The 16,076-nt window shown below is 33.6% G+C and overlaps 1 protein-coding gene across 1 annotated transcript in view; it reads left to right on the forward strand.

Moving 5' to 3' along the window:
• LOC127723555 (tyrosyl-DNA phosphodiesterase 2-like) overlaps positions 1–11,113 on the forward strand; it is a 28,703-nt gene extending 17,590 nt beyond the window's left edge. The window contains exon 4 of the mRNA XM_052230229.1: positions 10,370–11,113. Within this exon, the coding sequence (XP_052086189.1) occupies positions 10,370–10,675 (306 nt within the window). The 3' untranslated portion in view covers positions 10,676–11,113. The remainder of the gene's footprint in view (positions 1–10,369) is intronic.
• Positions 11,114–16,076: the final 4,963 nt, after the last annotated feature.

Consider the following 16,076-nt stretch of genomic DNA (forward strand, 5'->3'; position numbering starts at 1 on the left):
ATGGTGAAAATAATTCATTTTACTCTAGTTTGGAAAATTGCACATTATTAATGGATTTGGCTATTAATTAGGTTCTTTTTGGTCATACAGCTCTTTATCTGTTTTGGTTCTTATACACCCTTAGCTTGCTTTTGAAATATTTTGCTTTGAGTGTCCCTGATGAAGGTAAATCAGGAAAAGCGCTCGGACGCACGAAATGTGTAAAGTGTTGTTTTAATATTTTGTATAGTCCTTGTCAAAATGTTCAGTTGGTGCTTTAGATTTTCATTTCTGAAATAACATTGATTTAACAAGAACGATCCGCGTCAAAACCCTTAACAATCAAATTGACAAATCTAACAGATTGATAAAAAGTAACATCTATTGCTTCATATGTTTTGGCAATGGAAGTAACGTGTTTGGAATCATTATTATAATAGAAATAGTAACAATTGTTAAATAAATGCTGTTATTTTTGGATGACGAAATACAAAATCATTCTATAGATTTTTGCTCTCAACATTTTGCATTATAAAGTGTTTAAAAAATAATGGTAAGTTTTAAAACCTTTATGTAGGAAGTGTCGTTAAAATTTTGATGATATTTAAATTTATTTTACAGAAGCTGTGTGTGGTCTCTCGAATCTATTGCTTGACAAACAGAACAAATCACAAATGATCGAAACGAAAGATTGGCACATTATTGAAACCCTAGAGAGAATGAGTAAATCACCCGAAGAAGCCATTAAAAATATCAGCAAGGAAGCTTTGTATAGACTACATGACAACCAAAGTAGGTGTGATTAAGTATTTGTGCTTTAAAACAGATTTGTTTTAATTGTGCACAACAGTTCGTAGGAAAAACTGTCATGATAAGTGCTATGGTATATCGGTTGAAACCTTTTCTATGGTAAAACTGTCAAAATCTTTTCTAGGGTACAGCAGTTCTAAATGCTGTTAATTGAATCTGCTCTCTGACTGTGATTTAGAACTATCATATTCTTTGTGAAAATCTTGCGCGGCTAACTGGAGTTCTCCCAGTAAGGCACATTTAAGATAAAGGATTAAATATTAGATATAAATACAGTCTAACATGTACATGTATTATAGTTTTTCTCATGTGAAAATTTATTTTTCAAATATATTTAATCATCTATATAATAATGCTTTGACAGTAGAGGCAATGTATTTTCTTTTGAAAGACAGTTGATATACAGTTCGATACGAAAACCCATTTAGGACCCCCGAAAAATATAATAAGAATTCGAGATCAAGAATTGTAAAACTCGTTATCAGATATAAATCCATGATAACGAATCTGAAAATTAGTTATCACACATTCGTGTACTTTTTGTTAACGAATAAAAAATCATTATTATGAACTATATAGATCATTGAAACAATTATAATTCTTCTTCAAGGATTACCTTTTAATGACAAAGCTGAGGAATTTGTAATCACAGATTTTGTAATTGGTGATCCAATTTCGTTATCAAGGCTTCAGGATCAAATCCGTGGTAACCAATTTTATAATTTGTGTTAATGATTTTTTTTCCGTGATATTAAAATCTTTAATAACAAATTCTATATATTCGTTATAACGAATTTGGTCAGCGTCAACGAATTATACAATTCAGGATAAAGTTTTTAATTCATAGTCACGATTTTCTTAATTTGTGATATTGAATTCGAATTTTATTTTGAGAGGTCTTACTTAAATGGGCTTTTTTGTAATTAAAGATAAATTATTTGAATTAAACAATTACTCAAGAAATTTCATAACTACAATCCTGTCCCCTTTTCATCAAATGTGACCTACCGAATTAGTTGCATTACCGGGTTTGTACTAACATGAGCAACATTACGGGTGTCACATGTGGAGCAGGATCTGCTTACCCTTCCGGAGCACCTGAGATAACCCCCGTTTTTGGTGGGGTTCGTGTTGCTCAGTCTTTAGTTTTCTGTGTTGTTTTTTGTGTACTATTGTTTGACTGTTGGTATTTTTCTTTTCTTAGCCATGGCGTTGTCAGTTTATTTTCGACTTATGAGTTTGAATGTCCCTTTGGTTGCTTTCTCCTCTCTTTTACTATATTATTTTTTCTCGAGGATTGTTTTATACTCTATTTTAAATCATTAAACATTTTGACGTTCTGCAATCTTAAGTAATGAAACGTGGTTTAGTATGATTTTTATTTATGCAAAGTTTGGTGTACGGAAGAAAGGAAGAATTGGGTTCTGTAGTAGAACGGCCAAAATCTCTTCTGGGTTAGCACTTTCTAGAACTGTTCTTGGTTAGAACTGTCTCAAAATATAGATCTAATATGTTCTACTGTAAAACTGCTTAAAAACTGTTCTGAGTTTAAACTGTGCAACACTATATTCATTGGATGTTGGATGTGTACTGATTGATGTTTTAGTCCTAGATTCATGATTTTTTTAATTGTTGTTATTGGCTTTGAAATGGTCAGTAGCTGCGAGTACTCTCAGATCTGTACTTGGTGCCTTTTTTGTTATTAGGGATGAGGGATGAATACATGTATATACTCTGCTACGTCCGGTCTGCGATTTTGTTTGAAGTTTTTCTTTGTATCAATCTCATGAGTTAAGCCTTTTTCAACTGAATTTCATGGTTTGTTCTTATGTTGTGCTGTTACACCACTATCCCAGGTTGGGGGAGGATTGAGAGCTCACACACATAGTTTAACCCCGCCACATTCTTTATGTGTCTGTCCCAAGTCAGGAGCCTGTAGTTCAGTGGTTGTCTTTGGTTGACGTCTGTCATATTTGTTTTTCAGGCCGCTAGTTTTTCAATTGAATCGTTAATTATTTTTCATGTCAGGGCCTGTTATAGCCGACTATACGGTATGGGTTTTTCTCATTGTAGAAGGCCATACGGTTGCCTATTATTGCTTATATCCATATATATATTTTTTGAATTTTGGTGGATAGTTGTCTCCTTTGCAATCATACCACTCATATTTTTATATTCATTCCGTTTGTCTTTTAGGCTCCCTTATAACTGATATTGGAACGCTGTTCTTTTGTTGCTACTATAGTTAATATCACAACGTCCATAGTTATTTAAGACTACTCAAATTAAGATGTAAATTATTTAGTCGATCCTTTCATTCATGTGTAAAATTTATTTAAACTACTCTATAATGAAGCTAGCTCCACAATATGTTGAACAGACTGCATCTGTTAATTCAAAGAGGAATAGTAAAATACACTAGGGGAGAGATACGATAAGGGGCCTTTCCGGCCGAAAAATTGAATGTTACAAAATCAGGTCAGTTTAGCTCAAATATGACTGTTTATATATAAATATTTTCAAAGTTGAAACTGTAACAGTTTTAAAATATATGAATTTGAACGGAGCTTTTAATGTCGAAAGAAATGAAACCCCCAATTTTCTCCAATGAAATTACAAAATATGCATATTTTCTCACATTTTTAGTTTCGAGAAATATTAAGCACAATACCCTACCAGTATTGACATTAAGGATGGTTTAGATCTTCTTATGTACAAACATTTAAGCTTCGTCGGATAGAAATTGACCTTATAAAAATGAATTTTAATACATCTGTTAACATGTTTTGGGTTGCCAAAATCTCTGCAAAATGTCTTAAGTGTTTGAAAATTGAGTTGTTCCAAGAACCTTACAAAACTGACAAAACTTCATCTTTTATTTCGTATTTGAATGTTCCAAAATCAAGCAAAGTCTTATACATGTACATGTATATGAGCACTTTCATAAGGTCGATTTCTGTCCCACGAAGCTCATTCATTGAGGAGTAATTTATATTGTTGGTATTTGCATTTGCTCCATATGTGCGGGTCTTAAACCTAAAGACTTATCCAAACTACATAATTGTCACAAAAACGCGTACAAATCCTGGTATCTATGATGAGTTTATTTACACTGATAATGCATCTACTATCTGCTTAGAATTTGTATTCTTTACTAAATTTGGCATATGAATGTTTTTAGGGTATATCTGATGAAGAATCGTTACCAGAAGGAATTAATTTGTTGTCATGGAACACCTTTGGTGTTTCTGACGATAACATCAAAGAACGAACAAATGCTGTAATCGCGATCATAAATAGGTAAGTGTACCGTATGATAAAATAGTTTTTGCAAAATAACCAGCAAGAAAAAAATGGATGATTTTGGTATTGGAAAGATTTGAGTTTTAACTTTGTTTATATTTTCGACTCTGATTTCCAGATATTTTATATTTTGGATAAGAAGTAAAACAATTGATAAAAACAAATAAATTGACTTGTAGACTCTAGTCCTTGTTATTGTTTTGAAGAAGAAAAACGCAACCAAACAGTATTCATCAGGAATCAGAAGTACGTTTTAAAACACTTAAATTCTAACTTTGAACAATTTCATAAAAGACTTTCATACTCTTATTATTTTTTGAAAAGTATACGTAATACCAAACCTGTAACTAATGACTGTAAAGATTTTGAATTTATTTTATTCGTAACATTCTTTATTGGTGGTGATTTAGATTTTAACATATTGTTAAGATTCTTGTATATTGTTGAAGTCCGAAAGTTTTCCTCTTGGTGAGGTTAGTATGCTCTTTTATCGCCGCATATATCACCAACTTACCCTTCCGGAGCACCTGAGATCACCCCATGTTTTTGGTGGGGTTCGTTTTGCTCTGTCTTGGTTTTCTATGTTGTTTTGTGTTCTGTTGTTTGTCTGTTTGTCTTCTTATTTTTTTGTCAATTTATTTTGGGATTATGAGTTTGAATGTTACTTTGGTATCATTTGCCACTTTTTTCTTATATACTTTCATTATCCACGTTCATTCATAACAAACGAAACTGGTCTATAAACTTAAAATTTCATATCAACAATTATAAATGATTATACTTAATTTTAATTGTAGGGAAAAACCTGATGTAATATTTCTACAAGAAGTCATAGTTGATACGTTGGAGATGCTGTCCAGAAAATGTCTAGATTATACGTTTATAGAATCAAGTGTTGAATGTTATTTCACAGTCGTTATGAGGAAGCACAATGTTGTACAGGTTACGGACTCGAAAATCATTCCTTTTGCTAGCAGTAAACTTGGGAGAACGTTACAAAAAGTTGAAGTAAGAAAAAAGCTAAATGTTTTACCTTCTTTTATTACTTGTTCGTTGATATACGAGCTAATGTTCAAGGCTCCTGGTGATTTTTTGGTGATAGAGCGATCGTCTGGCTTTTAAAATTATAAGCCTGGTATATAAGATGAGTTCTTTTCACATCCAAATAATAATTATATGACTTAAATATAGTCCGTTTCTATGAATGTTTTTGTTGCAGTTTAGTGTTTCTTTTGGTCCGTTGTTTTCCTCTAATGAATACACAACATAAAATTAAATATGAATAACACCAACCCAACCAAAAACCGGGAGGTTTTAATCCTACCGGTTTGCATGTGGTCATTTTTCCTAAAAACAAAAGATGATAAGACTCGTAGTACAGATTAACGGAAAGTTTCGGTTACTGTTGACACCGACTTTGACAGATAAAAAAAGAGGGGTCGTCTCATATATTATTTTTACGGCGCACTTGATGCAAGTGTCCCCTGGAAGAAGTATATTATCACTCCACCGACAATAAATAAGCAGTAAAATTTGAGTCCAGATATTCCGTAACAGAAAATTTAGATCGTATATGTCGTCCAGTTTTTGTTTTGTTTTTTTCCTTTTTACACTTCTACAACTACAATGCCATAGTGAATAAATAAACAAACATCTATTTAGTCTTAGATGCATGATTGTTTTCATTACTTGTTAGTGGCTTTGAACTAGGTGTCAGTAACTGCGAGTACTCTCAGATCTGTACTTAGTATCTTTTTGTTGTTGGGATATACAAGTACCCGGCCACGTCCACTCTGTTTTTGTTAGATGTATTTCTATTTGTATCCATCTGATGAGTTAAGCCTTTTCCAACTGATTTTTATAGTTCGTTATTATGTTGTACTGTTACACCACTGTTGCAGGTTAGGTTGAGGGTTGGGATCCCGCTAACATGTTTAACCCCGCCACATTCTGTATGTATGTGCCTGTCCCAAGTCAGGAGCCTGTAATTCAGTGGTTGTTGTTTGTTGCTGTGTTACATATTTGTTTTACGTTCATTTTTTTTATACATAAATTAGGCCGTTAGTTTTCTCGTTTGAATTGTTTTATATTTGTCATTTCGGGGCCTTTTATAGCTGACTATGCGGTATGGGTTTTGCTCATTGTTGAAGGCCGTACGGTGACCTATAGTTGTTAATTTCTGTGTCATTTTGGTCTCTTGTGAATAGTTGTCTCATTGGCAATCACACTACATCTTCTTTTTTATAAAGCCAGTTTTCCGTTAGAAATGAATTCCTGTTCCACAGTCACGGACAAATGGTAATGATATTCAACATGTTTAAGTACCAGGGGTTGCTGTTACACCATAGTCCCAAGTCAGGGAGGGTTGGGCGCTCACAAACTTGTTCAACCCCGCCACATTATTTATGTTCCGGTCATATTTATTTTTTGTAAATTGTTTTGTTATAGATTAGACCGTTAGTTTTTCTCGTTTGAAATGTTTCATACTTTGTCTTATCGGGGATTATTATATCACTACAGTATGGGGTTTCTCATTATTGAAGGCTGGTGGACATTTTTCTCATTGTCAATCATACAATATCTACTCATGTTTATATCTATAGAAAACATTTATGGAAAAAAATAAAATCACAAAAATACCGAACTCCGAGGAAAATTCAAAACGGAAAGTCACAAAATCAAAAGCTCAAACACATCAAACGACTGGATAACAACTGTCATATTCCTGACTTGGTATAGGCATTTTCTAATGTAGAAAATGGTGGATTAAACCTGGTTGTATTGCTAGCTAAACCTCTCACTTGTATGAGTGAGGCACGCAAGACAAAAGCTGAGACATATTTTAAAAAAACTGTATATGACTTGTGAACACAAAACATTCTTTCTTGAATTAGATAAATCATTATGTAAAATCGCGGTTAACAGTTATTGGCAACTTACACCTTGAAATGTTAGTTGCTTCTTTCTGGTTTTTTTCTATTTAGAAACGATCCCCTTCATATTACCTATCAAAGTGGCTGTAAACAGTCGGTACAGGGACTTTCCTTAAATCTCTTATTATAATGTTTCATGTTTGCTAAAAATAATGAAATGCTTATAAACGCAAATAAAAACCTTTAATATTAAAATTTCAACTATAACAAAATCATATATTGAGATAACGTAAGAAAAAAAATCTTTCACGTCATGCTTTATGGGCATATTAACACATGTAGTCGAAGCAGAATCAAGTACACGATCAAAACGCGATCATTTTTAATTTTAGGCAGACCAAGTCCTCGAATACAACTTTTTTTACAATTTCAAAGTGTAATACAAATTGACTTACTGAATTATTAAAGATTGTATTGATTGCAACATGACTTTGTTTACACAACAAAAGAAGAGCGTCGTATTAGGGCGTCTGTACTTGTTGGCTTCGTCGATTATAAATCGATCCAGTTGTAAAAAATAATTTCTGCAGGACATTACAGCTGCAAAATTGTTCTCGTTTTCTGATTGATAAATTGCTTTGGTGGTTAAAAATGTATATGAGCTTCACATAAATAACGTAAGTCCTTCCTGTCATTAATTTTGACCAAATGACAGCGGTTTAACAGAATTAGGGTGATGCAGAAGACACTTGCTCTGTTGGCATCCTTGGTCTTGTGTCAAACGATCACTTAATGTTTATTTTTTATTTTACACCATTTTTTATCTAGCTCACGGCTTGGGTAAAATGTCTCTTTTTCATATTATTTGTTCATTTAAAAGTTATGACATTTCTAAAAAAAATATATTATGAGCGTGCATGCAAAGAAATGTACAAGTATATTGGAAGTAACATCAAGAAAAGGCATAAAGAACAGTAAAAAACTTCGTTGATAAATTTGGCAATAAAATTGAAATTAAATTGTAAAGTACATTCTACAGACTACATTTACAATTAACCAATCTGCAAATGCTTCGCGTACATAAACATGATAAACAAAATCTAATATATATATTTATTTTAGTGTACAATAAAAGGTTTACCTTGCTTATTGATGACATCACATTTGGAAAGTATGAAAATCAATAGTGATGAGAGGAAACATCAGATGAAAAGAGCTCTTCACCATATGGTAAATGCTAGTCGTGACAGAACTGTGCTTTTTGGCGGAGACTTTAACATTAAAGACAGAGAGGTAAGAATGGTTCCAATGATAGTTCAAAAAATGAATTGGACGTTGTTGCCAAGCCTGAATTGGTCCTTTGGAAGTATTTCGCCCAAAATGATGCGAAATTGAATCTAGAATCCATACGATTTAAAGTATAGTCAAATATATTTAAAGGTCATACTTTTAATCAGATACTAATATTATATGTACATGTACTTGGACTGTCTATTTACATTGTGTGTGCACACCAAGAACTTCAGAGCAAACGCCCCGGCCAATATTGCCTTAACATTGACCTTTGTGTGAGATCTGAGATCTCATATTAAGTAAATAGAATTGAGAATGGAAATGCGGGAATGTGTCAAAGAGACAACAACCCGACCAAAGAGCAGAAAACAGCCTAAGTTCACCAATGGGTCTTCATACAGCGAGAAAATCCCGCAGGTGTTCTTCAGCTGGCCCATAAACAAAACTGTGTATTAGTTCATTGAAAATGGAGGTCACACTAAACCCCAAAACATCTTAATGAACTAAAATTAAAACACATACAAGACTAACAGAGCAAAAAGACGATTTCATTTCTGACCTTCAATTCATCAAATTAGTATGGATATTGAATAGATGAATAGAAATATCTGTCAGTCGAACTATCATTCTAATCCCTATTTTCATTTCCTTTGGGAATATCCATTTGCAAATTTAATTGTACCGTTATTTTCCTTAGAAATAGATGTAAAACAGTAGCTATATGAATGCTAATTCGTTTAGAAATTCAAATTGTAACCTAGAGCTGTTATATCTTAACTTAAATAATATTATATTTGCACGACCCCATAGCTACCACAACGAGATAGACAAAGTATAACGCCAAATTGGTGCAGGATTAGACTTAGTCCTTTGTTCTTGTACACAAACACGGACTGAATATGGCATGATTACATTCTTTCAAAACTTCGAAGCGTGGGAAAAAAAATACGACATTTTTTTTTTTTTACCAACTTAATTGTTGACTTCAAAAGTGTTGCGAAAGAAATGTAATCGTACACTGGATCAATTAACCGTATCAAATTACCCATTTTCCCTTTTAAACAAGTTATACTTTCAAAAGTAGTGTATAATGCTGGTGTTTTGATTGGGTTTTTCCAACCAATAGTTCGATGCCACTGCTGACACTAAATATCACTGATCGGTAATTTTCATAAATTTACTGTTTACAAAACTGAAAATTAAATCGTTCGAAATACTAGTAATGCTCTAACCCATGCATATATCACTTAAGGTAGATGGGTTGTCCTCCTCCATCTTGGATTTCGAAAAAGAAGATAACAATCGGTCTAGATCTTCAATGAAATGTGCAAATTTCCACAGTAGTATGTAATTCATCTGTTAGACATTACATGTTAATATAGGAAATTGTGTGTTTTATCATAATTACCGCTGTATTTTACAAAAAAAAAAGAAAAAAATTGTGTTTGATTCATTCTTTCTAAACTTTACCACATAAGGGGAAATAACTCAGATATAAGGGGAGATAACTCAAATCAAGTAATTTTATTATAATAGAATGTGTTGTGAATTTACCTATTTTATTTTGTAGCAAGCAAACGAGTCCGGTGATCCCATTTTTGTTCTTTTTCTTATCTGGAAGTATATTATAAGAACTATCTTCTCATATTTTATCTTAAAAATCTATGGTGTAGTTTTCTTTCTATCACACAAAATTGGGTTTTCCATGCATAATCTATACAAAATCTGACAATTTTGCACAACATGTAGTGTGAAAAAAAGCCCGGTGACCCATACTCTTTATTATATTTTTGAAAAAGCATTATATAAACTTCATTTTGACAAATTATTAAAAAATTCTATGGATTTTAATTTATATTTGGGTCATCATTGATTTGCAACTTTCACTTGCTTTGGCCTTAAAACTATTATGACTCAAGCGTCACTGATGAGTCTTGTGCATACGAAACTCGCGACTAGCGTACAAACTTGTAAGCGTAGATTGTGTTCCCTGACAATACTGATTCATTATTCAAGTTATTTTAACAGAACATCTAATTTATCTTACAATGTGTCTGTTTTTCCTGTTAATTTCTTATTCTTTTTGATTATCATAATTATTTTACTTGTAGATACGTGAAATCAAGGGACTTCCCAAAGGTGTCTTGGACATTTGGATAGAAACCGGAAGAAACAAAGAAACACAGTTTACGTGGGACACATCTATCAACACAAACCTGAAATGGGTTGAACATCAAGACTTCAAACCTAAAATTAGATTCGATCGCATATATATGAGACATCCAAAAACAGAACCAGTTATAACTCCAGTGTCGTTTCAGCTGATTGGTAAAGGAAAAATTCCCACATGTGGTTTATTCCCTAGTGATCACTGGGGTCTTCTTGTACATTTTGACATAAAAATCAACACAACCTAGCTATAATGTTAGCACATACAATGTACATATTGACTGTGAACTTTTTTTTTATAAACAATCAGATTTCTTAATGTGTAGTATAACTTAACTGCGTTAAGCAGTGACGCTTTTACATTTTAGCGGTTTTTTTATGCACGTCGATCTACTTCTAGTTGTCAGTAATACTGTATCTGGTCAGTGATTGGTTTTACGGTAATTTCAAGAAGATGAAATATAACTTCGCATTGTATGGAGCAGAAAAAGGAGATGTCTAGGGGGTTGTAGCACTCTTTTCTTCGAGAATTTGTTTTATTATATACTCCGGTACAAATTGCAGTATATATAACTGAACTGCGTTAAGCAGTGGCGCATGGATATTTCAGCGTTTTTATCTTGTGTTCATCTATTTAAGAGAGAGAGAGAGAGAGAGAGAGAGAGAGAGAGAGAGAGAGAGAGAGAGAGCAGAGGCGGTTTTAAGGGGGGCCAGGGGGTCCGCCCCCCCCCTTTTCTGGGAAAAATTTGGTTGGTTATATAGGGAATCACTGAAGCATGATCGGAGCGGGCCCCCTCTTAGTCAGTCAGTGGGCCCCCACTTATGAAAATTTCTGGATCCGCCACTGGAGAGAGAGATCGAGAGAGAGAGAGAGAGAGCGAGAGAGGTCTTAGTTGAAAATTTAAGTCCGATTTGAGATTTGGCATTTTGAAATCACGCGGCCATGTTGTTATTGATATTGACTTACCAGTGTCTGTACATCATTCCAACCCCCGTTGTGTCCGGACATTTGTTGACGACGTCCCTAATATACTAATATAATTTAGATAGACATAATTGTTGCAATATGATCAGTGACAAATCAAATCTGTTTTTGTCAAGTTTGACTCAATTTTGATTTGATTAAGACCAATGTTCATATGAACTTTAGCTTTGCGCGGGTATATTTTTAACGTTGTTTTGTGTTTGCTTTTTGGTGCTTGTCGATGTTTAGTGTTTAAACAATTACAGTAAAATTACAAACAATAAATATGGAAAGAAACGACTTGTATTATATTTTACACTTGTTCATATATGTAAAGCACGAAGAACTACATGTATTATTTTCTTACAATATTTTCTTTTAATGTGGTATGGAGAATTATTCATTGAGTCCAAGGCATTGTTATGATATTAACGTTACCAATTTTACTGCTGTACCTGATTTTGCATTTCAACAAATATTTTCTCTTCATTGATGCTCGAGGCCAAAATATTTGAAAGTCAAAAACCGAACACAAACGTTGAAAAGCTGGTTAAACCAAAAAGATAGGAGGTATTTTATTACGCTCTCTGTCATATAATAACTTCGTTTTTTGAAAAGGTTTCCCAACTGGTTAATTCGAGCGCCACTGATAAGTCTTGTGCAGACGAAAAACATACTAAATTATTGGTACGATCGTTTTCTATAAATTTGTCGTTCATGCCATTTGAAATCTTTTATACCGATGATAAATAAACTTACGATAAATAAGCTATGATTAGTTATATGTGTCATGCATGGTAATTAACAATCCCTATAGCCTTAACTTGCTCATGATTTATCACAATATACAGTCTGATTAAAATCAAACCTCTCATCGCTCCCGTTTTTTGATATGTCACGTGGGAGCACGCGCGATGTATGAATATACGATAGCAAGTGAGAGGTCTGAATCAGACTGCACAAGATGCAATGAAAGTACGACTGGCCTGATTTAATATCCGAATCAACACCTTAGATGCCACGAGTGCAGTCGACATTTCCGAAACATAAGTTCGTCCTCAGTTTTATTTTGGATTGATGTACATGTACTTTCTGTTAAATGCGTTGAAGATTGTTTGTTTATTTGATTGTTTTCGTTTTTATTCTTTTTTCACAACTTTCATCCACATCCCTCGACTTTAAATGTGAATTATCTTCTTTTCTTTCTCTTAATCTACGCGTATATGGACATGTTGTGAATTGCTTTCAACAGGGATAACCAAATATTGAATTCCCTCCATCGTCAGACATCGGGTGAATCCGCTGCTCACAGAATCGGCCGAAGATGCAACAGAATATAGATTTCCTAAATATTGATACAAACACAAACATAAAGAGACGGCGATGACTAAAATGTGTTCCCGACATGCATATTGGACTAACGGGCGAATGTCAGTACGCAGCTACCCTGATGCGCATTATTATAAATAGATGTATTATTGTGGCTAATGAGACAAGTATCAACCAACGACCAACCGGGCACAAATGTTAATAACTACTAGTTTTTGTACGGCCTTCAACAATGGGCTGTCCATTGTACGGTATGAAAGACTAATCATCCGGGATGACAAAATTTGAAATAACATATACCTTGAATTAACAAATGCAAAATAAAAGTAAATCAAGAAAAAAAGAACTATTTTACTTGTATAGGTAATAAGTTATAAGATGCCAAACCATATATGTTCAACACCAAAAATAGCTTGTCTTTCGCCCTGGTCAAATCCGTAGGTGACGAGTTGTAAGGCAAAATTTCTGTCCCTATCCAAAGTAATCTAATTTGCATGTGGCAGTGTATATGTTACGTCCTTCATTTCTGTCGACCTACCTTTAAAAACCTATACCTATTATTGATTATTTCTTGTTCTGAATATGCATGCAATATTTGCCTCTGGACGATAAGCAAACAACAAACAATCGATCAAATTGATCAGCAGTTAAAGTACTTTGAACTTGCTTATAGTGACTGCGAGCTTTCTTTAGGAAATAATCAGTTTTGACCTTGGAATGGGGGGGGGGGGGGATGTAATTTTCACAATGCGTCCTTGAAATTATTTTGATCCTCCAATACATTAATGAAGTTTTTCTGAGATATATACATTGATCCTCCCCTCTTTTTTTTTTTACCTTAACCTTAACCACAAATATCATGACCCCATCTTTTCTTCTATCGTGAATATGATGAATATCGACATGCAACTTAGCTTGACGAATTATGGAAACCAAGATGTTAGGCAAAACGCAAAAGAAATGTATAAAAAACGTCATTAAAGGGCATGATAACTTCAAAAAAAGAGTCGACTGAAGATTTATGCATGAACTTCTTTGAAGATCTTGTCTTGCTGATCATTTTTGCCGATTTAATTTTTTAGCTATCTATTACAGTTTTTTCAGCAAAAACGAAATAAAAATGGTAACAAGAGTTGTTAGACGATTTCGATTTTGTTAACCTATTTGTAGATCTTGTCTTGCTGATCAATTTTGCTGTTTAAAGTGTTTATTTATCTACTATGGTTTGCAAGATAATAGGCAAAACTGGGTAAACATCGTCATTAAAGAGCAACAACTCCAATAATTAAGAACCCATTGGACGATTTCCGCCATGTGATTTATTTGTAGATTTATATAAGTTTACATCTATCTACATGTATGATTGTTTTTCAAATATAGACAAAAACGTTAAAAAAAATGCAAAAGGCGTCATTAAAGAGCAATAACTCCAACAAGGAATCGTAGGAGGAGTTCAGTCATGTCAACTTATATTTAGATCTTGTCTTGCTGATCACTTTTGCTTATTTAAGTTTCCATCTATCTATTTTTGTTTTCAAGATATTAGACAAAAACGCAAAACATTAGTAAAATTTGTCATGTAAGGCCAATAACTCCTACAAGAAGTAGTCTGACAGTTTTGATGGCAATATATACTATATGTAGATCTCATCATTCTGAACATTAGTGTGCCTGTCAGATTTTTATAGCGGTTTCCAAGATAATACATTGTACCCCTATGTTCTATTGTTAGCCATGTCGGCCATGTTGGTTCACAGGTGGGGTCATAGAACACATTTTTTAAACAAGATACCTAATGATACTTGTGTCCTAGTTTTATTAGATTTTGGCCCAGTAGTTTCAGAGAAAAAAGATGTTTGTAAAAGTTAACAGACGAAGACGACGACGGACGCCAAGTGATGAAAAAGGCTCACTTGGCCCTTTTGACCAGGTGAGCTATGGTATTATTGTCAATGAGACAACTATCCACCAGAGTTTGAAGTTGAAGACTGTATATGTTACCTCTTAATCCCCCCCCCCCCCCCCCTTCTCTTAATGTCTGTTTGGATATTTTGTCGTTGGGTTGCTGTCTCAGTGAAGTATATCCTGCAACTTTTATACATATTGAAATCAGGATTGCACAATAAGATAGTGAACTTTACATCTGTATGCATACAAAAAAAAAACAAAAAAAAAAACGTTACAAACAGCGCAGACCGTGATAATACTTATCTAATTGTAAATATTTTAATAAAATTTACTGCTCTTATTAATGAGAGGACATTTCTGAATTAAAGCTATCTTTTTTTTGTTGTTACTTTGTTTGGTTTGGTTCTGTTGTTTGTTTCTATCTGGAATACACGTGGCGACTCATCGTTTTGCCCGTCAGCCCAAGCCAGTAAGGTCAGTCTAATTTGTTATCAAATCAACACTTGCAGGGGAATATGTCTATATTTGGCCAAATAGAACACATTGACCCTACAACATTAACCAATTTGTGAAGACAAAAATAAATGTAGCAGTACTAGACTGGTACACTAAAGAATATATAACAAAAATATCTAGTCACGTTTCCAACTAATTGGACCTTGATAAACAATATAAAACATATTGCAATTATACCAATGAAATTATAGAACTACACAATGGATGTAACACTGATATATATTAGCTGGGCCAAAAAATGAGTTACACTGTGGTACATCGTAACATTTTGATTACATTCTCGTTTACTATAGCATACTGTCATATATTGATATCGCCCTTCACATTTCAATGCAGGTAGATTTTATCTGGTGAACAATGAATTTCGTACTTTATTTTCACAAAGTATCTATAACGGGGGTGTGGATGGGGGTTTACAGAATAGAAAATAATTGGCAAAAAATATAACCCGAATAATTCAGTCCCTCCCCGTGATCGACTCTCCCACTCGCGAGGGAGCCATCGTAGAGCAGTGGAATTATTCGGGTTACAAGAAATATAAATAATGAAGAAAATGATCAGAAAATTGGACCAAAAAAAGAAAGAAGAATACAGAAATAAAGGACTACATCCAGACCCCCATAACGGTGCACCTGAATCACGGTCACTGTCTCTATTAAAAATATAAATACCTCTATACCTTGTTATATAAAGGTATATAGGTATTTTTTTCAATGAAAAGTGCCAGTAAATGAATCGTTAAGCTAGCTGATTGCAAAAGAAAACTACCTGTTTTTTCTACTTTGACAGACTGCAATATTTAGTAAACGCATGCAGTAATAATAGTAATTTTGTGACCCTAATATCACCACCATCTGCACTCCCCTTTGAGTGCATATCATTTATCGATACAATTATCTTTTGTACACCGTTCTTTCCAATAATACACTCTG

Source organism: Mytilus californianus, unplaced genomic scaffold (genome assembly GCF_021869535.1).
Source record: "Mytilus californianus isolate M0D057914Y unplaced genomic scaffold, xbMytCali1.0.p SCAF_13, whole genome shotgun sequence".
In the NCBI taxonomy this organism is placed as follows: domain Eukaryota; kingdom Metazoa; phylum Mollusca; class Bivalvia; order Mytilida; family Mytilidae; genus Mytilus; species Mytilus californianus.